Source organism: Protomyctophum parallelum, assembly GCF_964188405.1.
Source record: "Protomyctophum parallelum genome assembly, chromosome: 2".
Taxonomy (NCBI): domain Eukaryota; kingdom Metazoa; phylum Chordata; class Actinopteri; order Myctophiformes; family Myctophidae; genus Protomyctophum; species Protomyctophum parallelum.
The window spans coordinates 47,215,666-47,234,370 of NC_139699.1; the positions used below are offsets into that span (position 1 = coordinate 47,215,666).

Genomic DNA, 18,705 nt, shown 5'->3' on the forward strand with positions numbered 1-18,705 from the left:
ACACGCACACACACACACACACACACACACACACACACACACACACACACACACACACACACACAGCAAAGGAACATGTCTCGTGGGATTAAGTGGCAGGTGAACTCAGTGATTCATGTGTCACTTGATGAGATTGCGTGCATGGCAGAAAGTGGCTCCTTCTAGAATTGGTCATTAGTCCATGTTGTGGTTCCTGAGTCACGTGCAGCCCCTATATCTGACTCACCTCAAATAAAGCATCGGGTCATCTCAACGTTTTTCTGAAGGGATAAAATACAGTTATATTATATATACTGTATATTCATTATTCATTATTCATTATAGGGATGCACAACATCATCGGAATTCAGAATCGCCCATATTGGCCGTGAAAATACATTCACATTCAGTATCCTGTCATCTTTTGTGCCATATGTTTTTGTAAATAAAGACGTATTTAGCCCCATGTTCGAATGCCCCCCTGTCAAAAATAGCTAAAATCACTAAAACAAAAGAAAGCAGCAAATGAAAAAGAATGAACACTCATCTTTTTACTTTCTCTAATAACAACCTAAAACATGGACCTTGGTTGAAAAACTAAAAAAGTTGTTCTAACCCATTTTGTGGCGGGAACCCCTTTTGGTGTTAGCATTATGTTATGCTTTAGCTATTGAAAAATAGCAGATCTACAAGCTCATAGCGCTTGTAGGTCTGCTATTTTTGAAAAATCGAAGAACGACTGACATAGCTTTCTCAGAAAACTGTCAGGATGTAGAAGACATTTTTTAAATCTGATCTCAGGTCAAAATGGGTTATCCACAGTAAATGTTGCATTCAGGGTCTGGAAAGGGCAGTTGTTTTACAGACGCGGGTAAAAGGGCAGGGGGTGGGCTTCAGCCCCCCTTTGATGTCTATGTGTTTCACGTCCCTGGAAAGCACTGTTCATGATGGCCGTGTGTATAACGACAAGGTGGGAGACTCTTCCGTCGATGGAAAGGTCATGTTGTTCAGTCTCATTTTGTCACCAACACTTATACCCTGTCAAAGTCATTCACTTCATTAACACGCTCAGACACTAACTCATTCTGGTGGCGGGAGCTGGGAACCCCTTTTGGTGTTTCATTTCAAGCATTACGTTATACTTTAGCTATTGAAAAATAGCAGATCTGCTTTTATTTAAATCGTGCAAATGTTTGCCGCAAATCTTTGAGTATATATTCTTTTTAGAGCGTTTAGAACGTTTTTAACTAAAATCTTTGCTTCTGGGAGGGGGTCCCTGGAACGACATATTTTCAGATGGGGGTCGGCGGCCAATTACATATATTTTTGGGGTCCTTGATATGAAATATTGGGCACCACTGATATAGAAAATATATCAGAAAAATGATTTAGAAGACATTTTTTAAATTTCGACGTCAGGCCTAAATGGGCTAATATAAACAATACAGGAATGATCACCATTGTGTTGATAATGGCTCATAACGTACTGTAAATGGGTGAAATGATAGGGTACAAGGCCCACAAACATTACAGATTATGTATTTATTGACCATTCAAAATGATGTATTTTTTGTTTTTGTTTTTGCATACTTGATGGCTTACCCTCTGTCGAGAGTGGAGACAAGACATACTGTCAAAACTCTGTGTGTGTGTGTGTGTGTGTGTGTGTGTGTGTGTGTGTGTGTGTGTGTGTGTCGCCTATTGACCAATCAGCTGTGATAGAGAGAGAGAGAGAGAGATATGTAGACTAAAATAAAACAGATGCAGGATAGAGAGACTTTATGAGTCCATTATCTCCTTGTTAACTCACCACAGGAGTGTGAGATCATCATATGTATTGTACACTACATCATGTACAGTATATGCAAAGCAATACGCTTCTTAGACCATGCACACAGTGGGACCCACACGCCACACGGGGGTCCTTGAATTTGAAATGTCACGTTATACCGATGTGGTATATGGATGTCTTCCATACCTCTACCAAAGTGTTGTTGTGCTTTACAAACCTCATCGTTAAGAGACTGAGACATATCCATTTACAGCTGTGATTTGTGTAATTTGCTGGCTTTTTGATTGCGCAATTGGTACAATAATTAGTTTTTTGCATTTGAGTTATACCAATGAGTATGTGGTAATGAAGTCATTTGTTTTATGGACGACGTGCAGGAAAGGATTTAGTGTCTTGTGTGTGCAGGCGAGGCAGGGCAACCGCCATGCATGAGATGTCGAGACACTTCAATGAAATACTAAACCAACACAATGAGAGAATGTAAAAGAGTAATAATGATTATTCTGACGTGGTTTGTTCCACCAACAGTATAAACATGTATTCCTCTTGTGAATTGAACCTACAAGCAATAGAAATAAGGTCCTGGGCACAATTGGTTATACAAGGTATACGACTGCACACTGTGTATAAGTGTGTCATTATAAACTCATTGTTATACACGCATTGCATCTCGATTTTAAATTAAAATGCTATATACAGTACATCTACACTCCATGTTATGTTATGTGTCTATTTTAGCGTTCTTTTTGATGGGTTAGTGTAGCCTATATACAACACAGAAAATGTAAGTGCAGTGTAGTGTATGCATTCTGACTATACAGTACTGCAGTGTTGTTTCCGTCGACTAAAACTAAGACGACCTTTTTCCACTGACGGAAACTAAATGGAAACTAAATAAAAACTATGACATGACTAAAACTGAGACTAAATATACTGGCAATTTCGTCAACAAATAAAAACTAGACTAAAATGTTAGGAAGGGACTAGTGGAGAAGAGATCCAGTATAAGTCATTTTACAATTAGTTGCATGCTGAAAATAGACGATACAAGCTCACAACACATCGCGCTGCGACGCGTTGTGAGCTTGTAGATCGGCTATTTTCAGTCATTACGATGGCATCAAGGCCCGCGAAAACACATTTTAGTCGACTAAATCAATTGTAGATTTAGTCGACTAAAATCTTATGATATTTAGTCGACTAAAATTAGACTAACACTAAAACATTCCAGGTGACTAAAATGTGACTAAAACAAAACAAAAACTATTCAAGAGACTATGACTAAAACTAAAATCAAAATTTGCTGCCAAAAACATCACTGCCAATGATGGTGAACTATGTGTCCAGGATGCTGATGATGTTGGCCTCAGAGGAACAGGCAGAGATGACTTTTGGTGACTTTGATGATCATTTTTATAAATATAAAATGTTAAAAGGGTATCTTTGAAAAACCAAGAAAGGTGTCCGTCCAGATGAAGGTCTTCTTAACGACCGCCAGCGTTGATTTAATAAAGAGCAAAACATTTTGGCATGTTTCCAATGGGCATTTTTAAGCATTAATTTCATATTTACATTTACGATTTCAGCTCTGACACTTATTTCAGACATGCTCTAGATTGTGAAGAGTCTGCCCGTTAACCCATTTTGGATAAAAAAAAGTTTCTCGCCTCTAGAGTGTGCCAGTCAAATCTGGTCGCATATATGAAATGTAAAAAAATATATATAAAACATTATATTATAATGAATTCATAATGAATTGCATTTTTATAGCGCTTTTCCAAGTGCTCAAAGTGTCTTACAATGGTTCATTCATTCATACATTGGGAGGTGAAGCGGTGAACAGTCAACGCCACCGTCCTCACTTCCCACATTCACACACCGACAGTGGCGAGCTCACACCGACCGACTCATTGGAGGCAATGTAGGGTTCAGTGTCTTGCCCAAGGACACTTCGACATGTGGACAGGAGGAGCCGGGATTCGAACCACCGACCCAGTGATACATGCTGTCATTATTTTATTATAGTATTTGTTTATGTATTTGCTTACATATACATGTATGCATGTGAAAAAGCTAATTAATTAAGACAGATTTCATGCCAGGGATCTTGTGTGTTAATTGCGTTGGGCATGCGGAGAGAAGACGGTGATGATTGAGGTGACTAATACACAAATAAGAGGGATTTGTTCCTGAAATTGATGTTAACCTGGACGACAGCGGACCGCTGCTACAGGCTGCAATTAAAACCTTGTCTGTGAAAGAGACACCTAAGCTAACAACGCATGCCTCTGGGAACAGTCCCGACGCCATGGTTACTTGATTGAATTGTATAAAGGTTTACATGCTGCGTGCATGCAAACGTGCATGGATAATAGAGACGATAAGAAGCCCTTGTATCACTTTAACTATGTCGTACGTACGCACGCACGCATGCATATGCATGTTGTGTGACTGCGTTTCCTACTAAGTAGTTCTTTATTACTATGAATTAATGCACCATATGGGTCATAATAAGGTAATAGATGTTTTTGTTGTTGATGGCAAGGCAGGGTGGTCTATTTTCCTTGTACATGTGCTTAATTACACTGTACGGAGTATACGCTGTGTGCCAGACGATGGCAAACAGAATAATTAGATGTCACAGCGTTGGGAGAATCCTGTGTGTTGCTGTGTTGTAATGTGAACACAGAACATTCCTTAGTGCTAATTCATTCCTTAGTGGTAAATGGTGCATTTATTTTATGGTAAATGGTTGCATTTATATAGCGCCTTTATCCAAGGCGCTTTGCATAGATTGTGCATTACATTCACCCATTCACACACACATTCATATACACAGACGGCGGCGGAAACCAACCAGCACATCGGGAGCAATTTGGGGTTCAGCGTCTTGCTCAAGGACACTTCGACACTAACTCAGGAGGAGCCCACAGGGTTCAAACTGGCAACATTGCGGTTAGCATCCAACATGCACTCTACCCCTGAGCCAATTTGAACCAAATATACCTGTGAAAGTCCATTTGCCATTTTATTGTGCACCAGCGTCCTACACACAGGCAAAATGATCAGTTCTTAACCACTTAAATAAACCCTATACTTGGTTGAGCGGAGCCCCTCAGGGCTCTATACTAGTAGTTACTCTTTCTTTGCTCTACAACGTCAAATATCTTCGCTGAGAAAGCATAATTATGTCATGAGAAAAACTAGGGAGAATATCTGTTTTATTCACATCAACACTGCCACACTGTTGTTTGCCAGGTAGCAGAAAGAAAAACTAAAATAGCAACGTGAAGTTTATGATGAGTGATTGCAGATTTCAAGGTGACTCGTTTTGAGTTAGCAACGATGTGTTGAATTGGACAGGCTGAGGTGTGCCAGTGTTTGGTTGGTTGGTATACGGTTGTGTTTGTGATGTGTGACTAAAAGTTACTTTTTAGTACCATGTCAAGCTTATCTATAATTAAAGCAATAATGCTACTGCGGCTGGTTATTGGTTTTTTTGTAGTGATCCCGGGGGTCAAATGACTTCTCTTGCATTTGACCCATACATATTAGAGCGGCGTGCAGCCGCACGGTGGAGCACTAGGGAGCAGTCGGAGGTTAAGTTTACTGCTTTAGGGACACGTCAACACCAAGCTGGAGGAACCGGGGGGGTCAAACCAGGGACCACGGGTTCCCCCCCCGACGGCCGCTCGATCTGTCTCTTCCTAAACAAAGCAATAGCCTCTCTCTGTACAGTGCAGCTAAAACAGATCAATGCTGTTGAGAGCTCTCGGCGATAACGTTGTTGGAACTCAGCCGGCCCGTGCTGCTGCAGTTTTGTTACTGTAATGGGAATCCTTCTAGAATGTATTCCCTGGCCGGCCTCGGGAATGAGATACCATTTCACATTTTCCTTCTCCTTTCCTGGGACCCTCGGACATCATCATAAGTGGGCACAGGGTGGGGAGTCTGCATGCATGCAGAGACTCGCATGTCTGAAGTAAAATGAGACAGAAGTATAGCATGTGCTTAAGCCATTTTGACCTGGGAACGATTCTACAAAACAATGTCTTCTAAATCCTGACAGTTTTCTGAAAAACCCTATGTTTCTATGTCAGTCGTTCTCAAACACTTTCATGTCAAGGACCCCCAAGATTATATGTAATTGACCCTCATCTGAAAATATGTTGTTCCATGGGACCCCCCCAGAAGCAAAGATTTGAATTAAAAACACACTTGAAAACATATTTTCACGATTTTTCAAAAATAGCAGACCTACAAGCTCGTAGCGCGCCACTCAGTGGCGCGCTATGAGCTTGTAGATCTGCTATTTTTCAAAATCTAAATTATTACATAATGCATGTAACAGACATGGGTTAAAAATGGTTTAAATTCATATTTAGAATTTTTTTTCAGATGTCAAAAATGTCTGGGACGATAGAATGGTGATGGATGATGATGGTCACGGAAGGGGAAACCTTCTGAAAGCTCCATGGGCCAAAGATAATCAAAATCTTGAAGGTCTTTAGTACAGTACAGGTTTTTCAATCTTTTTCATATCAAGGCCCCACTATTCATTTGGCATTTGAGCCACGGACGGACCACCATTTGATGAAGCAATGAGCCTGCAAGAGGTCTCCGGTTATACCGTGGATTTCATAATGGGTGAGATACGAGTGTCTCCAGCCCTCTCACACATTATAAAATCCACGGTAAGCTATGGGGCCTCGCGTGGTTTATTGCTTTTCTGAAACGGTTACACACATATACTGTAGCAATGCATATTAACCTCAAAACTATTAAATTCACAAAAGTAGCTACACGTTTTTTTTAGTCAGCCAGTGTGACGGGGGAATATGAGGCGCTTGGTGTCTTTATACGAGGCCACCCGGAGCCACACATTCACAGTCCTATGAGGTGCTTAGACGCCCGCGCGGCAGGGGCTTGTAAGGCAAATCGAGTGCTCCCCTTCCCAGTACAGCTACATGCATGGGATCAGCTGGGAATGATAGAAAGTGATGAAAAATGATGAAGGGTGTGGATTATCGGTGAGATTTGCGACGGTCACGTGGCGGTACCCAGCCAAGTATTGGGACTAACCGTTTTAGAATGAGATTTATAGCATTGCAGACCCAAAACTGAAGAAAGATTTTGATGCTGTATTGAGAAAACAGGCAAACGTTGATCGAAATAACAAAATATTTTACATTCTCTAATTGTGTAGACTTCTTGTAAATGAATTATGTCATGCAGATGTTTAACAATAATGTAACGGGTCCATTTGGTTTCATTTTACACTCCCTCAACGACCACTCTGTCCTATAGTACAGTGGTTCCCAAACAGTGGTTTTCATGTCAAGGACCCCCAAATTGACACTATAAATAGCCATTTGAAAGGATATGCCAGGAATATGCAGGGATTCTCAACCCATTTAATTTCAAGGACCCCCAGTTTGACATGCATTATGCTACGGACCCCCATTTAATAACATTTCTATCTCTGGGACCCCCACATTTATATTATAAAATCAATTCTAATTTAACTCTGAGAGCGTACAAATGCAGTGTAAAAATGACTTATACTGGATATCTTGTACACTATAGTCCCTTCCTAACATTTTAGTCCAATTTTTATTCATTGACGAAATTGTCAATATATTTAGTCTTAGTTTTAGTCATCATAGCTGAGTTTTTATTTAGTGGAAAAAGGTAATCGAGGGAAAAAAAATCGTCATAGTATTAGTCGACGAAAACAACATTAGTGATGGGAATCCTCGCCCCGGGCAAATCAATAGAATTTAGGATTAGTTTGATTAGCCTCAGCCTAGAGACACCAAATTGGTTTCAGCTGGGGCGTCTCATTGATTGTGACAGTGAGTTGTTCCGGGAGGCGGCATGACATGACGTCAAATCAATGTCGCGATCATTTCACAACTTTTGATTTCAATTAATGAATGCTTATTTGGGAAAAATAAAAATGGGAAAATGGCAGATCTATACGTGCTCACAATGCGTCAATTTTTTTTTATCAATTTGACTTTTTCTTCTCGTAAATTTTTGATATTATAAGAAGAAGAAAAATATTGTAGTGATTACGATTATGGTTGAATGGAGGATTACCATCTGTTCCTCTTAGCCCATTCTGAAAGGGAATCCCCTTTTTGTGTTTTTAAGCATTATTACCTTTTTTCAATAGCCAAAGTATAACATAATATATTATACTTTGGCTATTAAAAAATAGCAGCTCTACAAGCCCAGAACTTGTAGTTCTGCTATTTCTGAAAAACTGTGAAAATGTGGCGCAAATCTTTGAATATATATTCTTTCAGAGCGAACGTTTCTTAACTCAAATCTTTGCTTCTGGGAGGGTGGGTCCCTGGAACAACATATTTTCAGATGGGGGTTGGCGGCCAAATACATAATAATTCTAAGGGTCCTAGAATTATATACACTAGCCCTTACCCGTTGTGAGATATTGCCCCCCACCCCCTTGTGACCGTGGGGGGTACTGCGCCCTGGGTGCGTTTTCGCATTTTTAATTTACTAATGAATGCATTATTAATTTATAATTTGTTGAATTGGAAAAAGGGCTTCGTTACGCCCTCCATATTATTATGGTCAATGCCTGTGTGAAAAGTGGGAGCGATTGGTGCAGGTGGTGAGGAGATACGGCAGTGTTTCTGAATTATAGTATAATGATAATTATATACATAATTACAGTAGTTGACGTTAAGCAGTGCGTAATGCTTGTGTGTGTGTGTGTGTGTGTGTGTATGTGTGCGTGTGCGCGTGTGCGTGCACGCATAATATTGAGACGACGCCCCGGGAATCGAACCCGGGTCTCCCGTGTGGAAAGCCAACATATTTTAACCAAAGGGGAATTACCCTTTATGCCGCGAGCAATATTAAGCTTTTGGACATCAAAGAGAGAGGCTCTGCTGCTATGTGGGGGGGGGGGGGGGGGGGGGTCCTGGAGCCTGATTGGCTCTGACTAATGACAGTGAGCCTGCTGTGCGGCATCACACGGCCAACTTGCTGGAGTCACAACAGAGTCCCTTTGCGTGTGTGACGGGCGGTGAGCGGCCTAACAGACCGGCTCCTTCTCCATATGGTCCGCTCCACGGCATGGCGGCCTCCGTCCGTCCGCATCGCCATACAAACTGCTGGGAGCAGTTGTAGAACTTCATCATTCAAGGGTTTATATACTGCCAAGTGCCAAGGCTTGCACGTATAATACTGTTGCTGCATGAGTACACGTGGCACCGTGCCAGTTGTGTTGATATCCACTGGGTATTAGTCATAGTCTCTTGAATAGTTTCAATTTAGTTTCAGTCACATTTTAGTCACCATGAATGTTTTAGCGTTTAGTCTAGTTTTAGTATAGACTAAACATCATAAGATTTCAGTCGACTAAATCGACAGTTGATTTAGTCGACTGAAATGTATTTTGTCGGGCCTTGACGCCGTCGTCGTAATGGCTGATTTTACACTCTCTGAAAATAGCTGATCTACAAGCTCACAACGCGTCGCAGCGTGTAGAGGGGTTGGCGAAAACAGCCGGTGGATCCTAATCCTTTTCTTTTTGAGAATGCGAATGCGAACAAAACTAAAAGCCTCATGGGTACCGAGGAGGCTACTGCAAAAACTGTCACTTTAGTATTTACACCGTTTTCTGCGGCTATAGGAAATGCCTAAATGCTGTCTGTCTTACTCATTGCTTGATGTTTGTTTGCATGAGCTAAACACTGAAATGAATATAAAAATGACATACAAAATGTCTTTCTAGTGCGTGCGGCAATGCACAACCATACAATGAGCCACAAACATGGTCTCATCCCTTTCTCCCAACGATGACGTCATTACTATTGTAATATGTTCAGAACCACTCAACATCTCTCGTCTCTTTGTGTCTCTCTGTTCTGTCCCTCTCTTTCTCACCACAGGTGGAGCGAGAGATTGCCATCCTGAAACTCATAGAACATCCCCACGTCTTGAAGCTGCACGATGTCTACGAGAATAAGAAGTACCTGTAAGTCATGAGTTACTATCTGTCCAAAGATAAGAAGTACCTGTAAGTCATGAGTTACTATCTGTCCAAAGATAAGAAGTACCTGTAAGTCATGAGTTACTATGTGTCCAAAGATAAGAAGTACCTGTAAGTCATGAGTTACTATCTGTCCAAAGATAAGAAGTACCTGTAAGTCATGAGTTACTATCTGTCCAAAGATAAGAAGTACCTGTAAGTCATGAGTTACTATCTGTCCAAAGATAAGAAGTACCTGTAAGTCATGAGTTACTATCTGTCCAAAGATAAGAAGTACCTGTAAGTCATGAGTTACTATCTGTCCAAAGATAAAAAGTACCTGTAAGTCATGAGTTACTATCTGTCCAAAGATAAGAAGTACCTGTAAGTCATGAGTTATTATCTGTCCAAAGGGCTTAGAAGTACCTGTAAGTCATGAGTTACTATCTGTCCAAAGAGCTTAGAAGAACCTGCTATTTCCTCTGTGTGTCCTGCAGACTCCAAAGTGAGTCTACTGAGCTTGCTGTTTGAATGCTTTACTTGACCCATTTTGACCTGAGATCAGACTCTAAAATTGTCTTCTGAATCCTGACAGTTTTCTGAAAAAGCTATGTTTCTATGTCAGTCGTTCTTCGATTTTTCAAAAATAGCAGACCTACATGCTCGTAGCGCGCCACTCGGTGGCGCGCTATGAGCTTGTAGAGCTGCTATTTTTCGATAGCTAAAGCTAACATAATGCTAACACCAAAAGGGGTTCCCGCCCCAAAATGGGTTAATGCAATTTCGGAATTCGCCCTGCGGCCTCGTTCCCGCAGCATCGCAGAAGTGCATTAATGACGTTAAACCACCCCCTCAAGTGTAATATTGCAATTATACAACAGTTAACCCTTAAAACTAAGAAAATCGCAGGTGTAGTCACTACGACCACAAATGTCCCAAGAAACTAGCTAGCCTATAGCCACCGACTCTGGGAGAAGTTGGAGAACAGAGCAGCTGAATTCTTTGTTTTGATTAGGCTGTTTCAACCAATCAAACCAAAAACTATGCATTTGCATTTGGCCGCCGACCCCCCATCTGAAAATATGTCATTCCAGGAACCCCACCCCCAGAAGCGAAGATTTGAGTTAAAAACGTTCACTCTGAAATATATATATTCAAAGGTTTGAGGCAGGTTTTCACGATTTTTCAAAAATAGCAGATGTACAAGCTCGCTATGAGTTTGTAGATCTGCTATTTTTCAATGGCTAAAAGTATAACATAATTCTTAAAACCCGAAAAGGGGTTCCCGCTCGCTCTGAAGCGTATAGTGATGGGTTCTGCTACATGGAAAAAGCTGAAGGATTCCCAGAGGAGTTTCATGGGGAACTGAGCCAAAGGCATTGGGAGGGGTGGAGGAAAGATGACATAGAGGTCTCTTTTGTCCCTTCTTGGCTGCTTGGATCTGGTGCCTAATCATCACTAGCATGCTCAAAGCAACCGGAGAACTCAAGAATGTCACACTTTGAAAACTCAGATACAGATAAGTACAGATAAGCTCTCACTATACAGCGGAAGAATCTGAAAAAGGGGTGCCTTTTTCAGATATATTATTATTACAAAAATATTATTCTTTATTAGTGTATCGAATTTGGAGTCAAATTCGGTTCTCGAATTACGTGCATTACAAACATACACACACGCAGACAGACAGACACACACAGACCCATACACACACACACACACACACACACCATATTTTAACAATTCAACACACATTTACTGGTAACGCTACAAATGAAAACTGTTTACATATCGTCCTCACCACTAGTGTCCGTGACACACTGACAACCATGTGGAACAATTAGAGATGCACTCGTGGACTCGTGGTTTAATGTTGTTGTTACATCCATGGAGTCATCATCTCTTTGCTGCAGGGAACTTGATCATCGCATGTAATGTTTCATTCCTATGAGTCCCTTCCTCCCGCTAGCATGGAGCTTTAATGTATAGCCATGTTTTATTGTGTTCATTAATCCACGCAGTAGCCCGTGCCCCAGTGGCACAGCTTAATGTGCTGTTCAATAATTGATCAAGGCACTGCCGTCGACACACGGACGGAGAGCGGGAATTTGTTTTCCTAATATTGCAACGAGGGGGGGGGGAGCGTTGTCGCGCTCTGAATATATACACCACACTCACAAATCATATGCGAACGCGGCTCTAATTTAAATAGCTCTGACAGGTAAACGCTTGAGCAGACCCCTTAATCTGCGAATAAATCAGGAAGTGGTGGAAAGGAAGGCGAGGGAGTGGAAATCCCAGAAAAGTCAGTTTGCCTTTATACAGCCATGGGATCAGTGCTGTCTGCAAGACGAATGGATTGGGTAGATGGAGGCAAGCTTTTTGACCACGGGTAGCCTGTACATATATTATATATAATACACCATGGTCGTTTTCTCTATGAACTGGATCAAAAACCCACGACGGCTACAGTTAATGCCCTGCAGCTGGTGGAATGTTGCACAGATCATTAGAAGCGTATAGGGAGAGATACAGTACATTAACACATTTTGACTTGGGAACGATTCTACAAAATGTCTTCAAAATCCTGACGGTTCTCTGAAAAACCCTATGTGTCTGTGTCAGTGGTTCTCACAGGGTTAAACCCTATGTGTCTGTGTCAGTGGTTCTCACAGGGTTAAACCCTATGTGTCTGTGTCAGTGGTTCTCACAGGGTTAAACCCTATGTGTCTGTGTCAGTGGTTCTCACAGGGTTAAACCCTATGTGTCTGTGTCAGTGGTTCTCACAGGGTTAAACCCTATGTGTCTGTGTCAGTGGTTCTCACAGGGTTAAACCCTATGTGTCTGTGTCAGTGGTTCTCACAGGGTTAAACCCTATGTGTCTGTGTCAGTGGTTCTCAAACATTTTCATGTCAAGGGACGCCCAAGATTATTATTATATGTATTGTATATATATTATTATATATATTGTATATGTATTGTATGTGTATGTATGTATGTGTATTGTATGTATTATATATATATATATATTATAATTATATGTAATTGGCCTCCGACCCCCATCTGAAAATATGTTGTTCCAGGGACCCCTCTCCCAGAAGCAAAGATTTGAGTTAAAAACTTTGGCTCTGAAAGATTATATATTCAAAGATTTTCGCCACATTTTCACGATTAAAAAAAAATAGCAGACCTACAAGCGAGTGGCGCGCTACGAGCTTGTAGATCTGCTATTTTTCAATGGCTAAAGTATATCATAATGCTTAAAACACCAAAAGGGGCCGGTTCCCGCCCAGAATGGGTTAATCTAATGTATACTTTGACCGCGATGTTATCTGTGTTTAAATGCTTTCACAAATTCAATGTCTGGGGGAAGATCAAGGTTCTTTATTCTGGTTTAGAAAAGTGTAATATCAGAAGATTAATGTAGTAAACATTTAAAAAGGGGAAAAAAGTCAAATGAATAAAATGATTAAGCAAGGGAATATATATACAATAAATGAATAAAATGATTAAGCAAGGGAATATATATACAATAAATGAATAAAATGATTAAGCAAGGGAATATGTATACAATAAATGAATAAAATGATTAAGCAAGGAATTATATATATAATAAATTAATAAATGCCGTGTTGGATATGGTACAAAACCAAGCAGCGCGCAGGTGCTTTGAGCCTTTGATTAGACAAAAATGCTATTGTTTTCGTCGACTAAAACTAAGACGAAAAATGTTCGTCGACTACCTTTTTCCACTGACGAAAACTACATGGAAGCTACATGAAGACTAATCGATGATGACTAAAACTATGACTAAATATATATAATATATTTGTTTTGTCAACAAATTAAATGATGTTTGTTTTGGTGGCTTTCGCCTTTATTGTTTATCCCATTCTGAACGGGAACCCATTTTGGTGTTAGCATCATGTTATGCTTTAGCTATTGAAAAATAGCAGATCTACAAGCTCATAGTGGCGCGATACGAGCTTGTAGGTCTGCTATTTTTGAAAAATCTAAAAAAAACGACTGACATTTTTAGAATCTGATCTCAGGTCAGAATGGGTTAATCAGACCAGTGTGTGTCCAGTGGAAACCTCGTATGAATCTGATCTCAGGTCAGAATGGGTTATTATATGTTTTTATAGAGGGACAGACAGTAGGCTGACAGGAAATGGGGGAGAGAGATGGGGGGGGTGACATGCAGTGAAGGCCGTCGGGATCGGGAGTCGAACCCGCGGCACACTGCCAGACTTGGACTATACCAGCCAAGGTGCCTGGACCGCTGAGCCACGGCCCGTGGCCAATGCATGCGTCCCTTATTTGAAGGTGTTTTGTCTTCTCTGCAGGTACCTGGTGCTGGAGCACGTGTCGGGGGGCGAGCTGTTCGACTACCTGGTGAAGAAAGGCCGGCTGACGCCCAAAGAGGCCAGGAAGTTCTTCAGACAGATCATCTCCGCCCTGGACTTCTGCCACAGTCACTCCATATGGTCAGTCAGTCACACACACATTCACTGTCACGACAAGAGCTGGCTTTGTCCGCGCCGTAAACATCTTTAAATAAATACTTTCTGAAAAGTCTATGAGGAAAAATTAACGGGGATTTCGTTTCCCGGGTCTCCAGCCAAAAGCTGCAGCACATTTTGATTTTAGTTTTTTAGTCTCTTGAATAGTTTTCATTTTAGTTTTAGTCACATTTTAGTCACCTGAAATGTTTTAGTGTTAGTCTAGTTTTAGTCGACTAAATGTCATGATATTTTAGTCGACTAAATCTACAGTTGATTTAGTCGAACAAAATGTATGTTGGCGGGCCTTGATGCCGTCGTAATGACAGTTTTTCTTTTTCACTTGCTGAAAATAGCCGATCTGCTATTTTCAGCATGCAACCAAGTGTAAAGTGACTTATACTGGATCTCTTGTCCACTATAGTCCCTTCCTAACATTTTAGTCTAGTTTTTATTCGTTGACGAAATTGTCAACATAATAGCCTTAGTTTTAGTCATCATAGCTTAGTTTTCATTTAGTTTTCGTCAGTGAAAAACAGGTAGTCGACGGACATTTTCCGTCATAGTTTTGGTCGACGAAAACAACACTGCAGTAGCCTACTGCTGCCCCATACCATTACACCCCGAAGTGAAAGATGTAGCTCTATGTGGATGGTACAGTATTTATAATCACAATATAAGCCTCTCACACATATATATCATGCTTACAGCCCCATTGGTTCTCTCTCATAGTAAAAATGAATGAGGACCAGATGGTTTCAGCCTTTCTCATGAAGTGTTTATCTGCGCACACGGCAGTGACAAACTGTGTCTTGATTTTGACAAAGTGCATTGTCAGCATCTAATGACTCTGGAGGAGCCGTTGATTGCAGATCTAGTCCATTAGAGATTTGACAACAAGTCAAGACAACACCTCCTAATAGCCAAGCACTTCCTTTCATTTGAAGGGCATCCGAGATTGCTTTATACAAAGAAAAGCAATTTGAAAGATGAAAGGCATCCCTGATTATTATTAGTGTTGTTTTTGGCAGCAACATGTTAGTTTTGCAGTCCCAATGCTGTAGCAGACCTGTCGTTGATCCAGGCAACAACGTGTGTGTTCCTCGCACCCCGTTTGCAAGGCCCTTTAGTCATAGACTCTTGAATAGTTTTCATTTAGTTTTAGTAACCTGGAATGTTTTTGTTTTTTCAACAATGTATTTATTTTCCTTTTTTACACACAAATGACAATACAAATATACAAAAAAACAACAATGAACATTACAAGACAATTACTGATATAAAGAAAGCAGAACAACAATAACCAAAAAACAAACAAAAAACAACAACAGCAGCACTACTCCTCTTCAGCTCCATCCATTAAATGTGACAAATTATTGTTCTTTATGTATCTTATAAAAACGGCCCCACACCTCCTGAAACATTTCTTGTTTGTAGGCCTAAGGCCGATTCTAAAAACGCCTCTAAATCCTGACGTAAGGTTTCTGAAAAACTTCAAATATTTATATAGCAGCATCAAAAAAATTACATTTTTGAATACTGTACATACTGTACAGAACCCACATATGGGTTCCCGGCCTGAGGGGGTAAGATACCAATATGGGTTCCCGCCCAGAATGGGTTAAGAATGTATGCAATATTTTCCAAAGGTAAACATAAAGACAATTCCCTGAACCACTGTATAATACTTGGTTTGTCTGGCCTCTTCCAGGTCAACGCTGTCATTCTCTTAGCTTGTAAAAGACAATGTTTTAGTGTTTAGTCTAGTTTTAGTCGACTAAATAGGCTATCATACGATTTTAGTCGTCTAAAATGTATTTCGGCGGGCTTTGGGTCGTATAATGACTGTTTTTTACACTTGCTGAAAATAGCCGATCTACAAGCTCACAACGTACGCGTCACTTCTTCTGTGTTCACTTCCTACAGCCACAGAGATCTGAAGCCAGAGAACCTGCTGCTGGACGAGAAGAACAACATCAGGATAGCAGACTTTGGCATGGCGTCACTGCAGGTCGGGGACAGTCTACTGGAGACCAGCTGTGGGTGAGTTGGTGCACACATGGACATCAAAGGGGGCTTCAGCAGCACCCTGCCCTTTTACCCCGTCTGTAAAACAACTGCCCTTTCCAGGCCACCAATGCAGCGTTTACTATGGTGAAAGAAATGCAAATGCCACTCCTTTCCATGCCATGCCGGAAGGCAGCATTCAGGAGAATTGCGTTTTTTTCCCTAAGTCTCCTGAACTTGAACACAGTATTTTGCGTTGAACAGATATGTTTAGAAAGCCATGTCGTTTACACACCGCATCTCCACTATCTTGCATAGTAAATAGTCACATCATCAATGCATTTCATAAAATTATTTCTTTGTTGCCAGATTGCCATACATAAAACGTTTCTGAATGCAACAAATATAACCTTCCATATTCCTCTAAACCGTGTCTTGTCAGTGTTTGTCTGATAACGAGCTAGCCTACTTAGCACAGGGCCGTGTGGGTTGCATGGAAACGGTGCAGAATTTGAGACGTAAACAACAGAGACAATCAGAAGTACTTCAACGCTGGCCAAAAACACTGTACAAAGCACAATAGGTCTTCACATAAGAGTGGCAAAGAAACAAGGGCCGTGTTGTCACTGCAAAAAAAATCCCTGGGTCTTTTGGAAGTGTCTATTCCACTATTGTCCTCTCTTATCTCAATGATGTGAATTGTTTTAATTAGGCGACCGCATTAGATGAAATCGCAAAAAAATACCCCGCCCACCCCGCGTGAAGTATCGGCTACACTGCCCTTTTACACAACCTTCCATCTAACGGAATTTATTAAATGTCACTCAGGCACGACTGTGGACACCTTGCCCCTGGCGATGGCGTGAAAACCATGTTCTGGTATAATTAGTTTGCAGTTAGCGGTGCTCTGACACGGCTATGTTTGACTAGTGCAAATTGACCGCGTTTGCATAATATTAGCATAATTAAATACAACGCTGGCAATGATGGAGTGCGTGTTTACACAGGGTTGTGTTTGCAGCACTGCGAGGACGCTGGGATGTAGCGGCGTCCCCCCGACTGTGTGTCAGAACAGTCACGTTTACCAGTGGTGGAAAAAGTACTCAATTGTTTTACTTAACTAAAAGTACCAATACTGCAATTTAGAACTACTTCGTTACAAGTAGAAGTACGGAATTGAAATCGGCTATTTTCAAATGGCCAAAATGTATAGGGTTGAAATGGTTCATGTATGTTTTCGCCAAAGTAACTAAAGTTTTCAAATAATTGTAGTGGAGTAAAAGTACAAACTTTGCCTCTGAGGTGTAGCGGAGTAGAAGTACTGGAAATTGGAAATACTCAAGTAAAGTATAAATACCTCAAAATTGTACTTAAGTACAGTACTCCCTCCATGCTCCCACTGTGTCAGAACAGTCATGCTTCTCTTCATAACAAATGGATCCATTAGTCACTTTAGGCTCATTATTATTGTGATGACGAAGAGGCTAAGCCGGGCATATTGTGAGCACAATAAATAATTTTGTGCGACATATTATGCAGTTTATTAAAGGACCACTTCACCACTTTTCAACCTATCTTCATATAATAGGTCCTCACTAATAAACATGATAAAATGGCACGATTCTTTTCCACTCAGTCTGTGTCTCATAGGAGGGCTGTGGGCAGTTTAGAAACCGTCCTCCAGTGACATCATCATTAGGCAGATTTTCATTATCGTGAGAACGATGGCTTCCATTTTCACATTGCAACTTTTCAGGACTAGAAAGCCTGCAGTTTCTATTAGCTTGTATTCCCCATCGATGATGTCACTGGAAGACGGTTTCTGAACTGCCCCCAGCCCTCCTATGAGAAACAGACCGAGTAGAAAAGAATTGCGCCATTTTTTTCATGATTATTAGTGAGGACCTATTTTATGAAGATAGGTTGAAAAGTGGTGAAGTGGTCCTTTAACTTGCAGTGGGCAATATCTGATATGAATTGTATATTATTTAGCATTTATGCCGTAAGTACACTCGCCACCCAGCTGAGAGACAGGGACAGTCTCGCGGACACCCTGGTCGGGACAAAATGCCATCAATGTGCAAAATGATTGATTAGGTCAAGACAGGCCTTTTGATGTAAGCCACATCTAGCTACACCAGACGTCAGGATAAGCAATGGGCTTAACATTAATATGATATAAATGAACACTTCCAAAATGCATATGCTGTTGCTTTATGCGGCATTGGGATGCCATCGTCTTAAGGACCTGCATTTAGGGCATTTCTTGTCACACAACAGTGTGTGGGCAATACTTATACTGTGTGTGTGTGTGTGTGTGTGTGTGTGTGTGTGTGTGTGTGTGTGTGTGTGTGTGCGTGTGCGTGTGCGTGTGCGTTGGCATGTGTTGTGTCATGTGTCTTCTTGTCTCACAGTATAAA

At 41.0% G+C, this 18,705-nt stretch overlaps 1 protein-coding gene across 1 annotated transcript in view; it reads left to right on the forward strand.

The window, feature by feature from the left end:
• brsk2b (BR serine/threonine kinase 2b) overlaps positions 1–18,705 on the forward strand; it is a gene marked incomplete at its 3' end in the record, with an annotated part of 137,228 nt that overhangs the window by 82,217 nt on the left and 36,306 nt on the right. Inside the window, exons 3-5 of the mRNA XM_083759332.1 lie at positions 9,697–9,782; positions 14,123–14,263; positions 16,205–16,321. Of these exons, the coding sequence (XP_083615458.1) occupies positions 9,697–9,782; positions 14,123–14,263; positions 16,205–16,321 (344 nt within the window). The remainder of the gene's footprint in view (positions 1–9,696; positions 9,783–14,122; positions 14,264–16,204; positions 16,322–18,705) is intronic.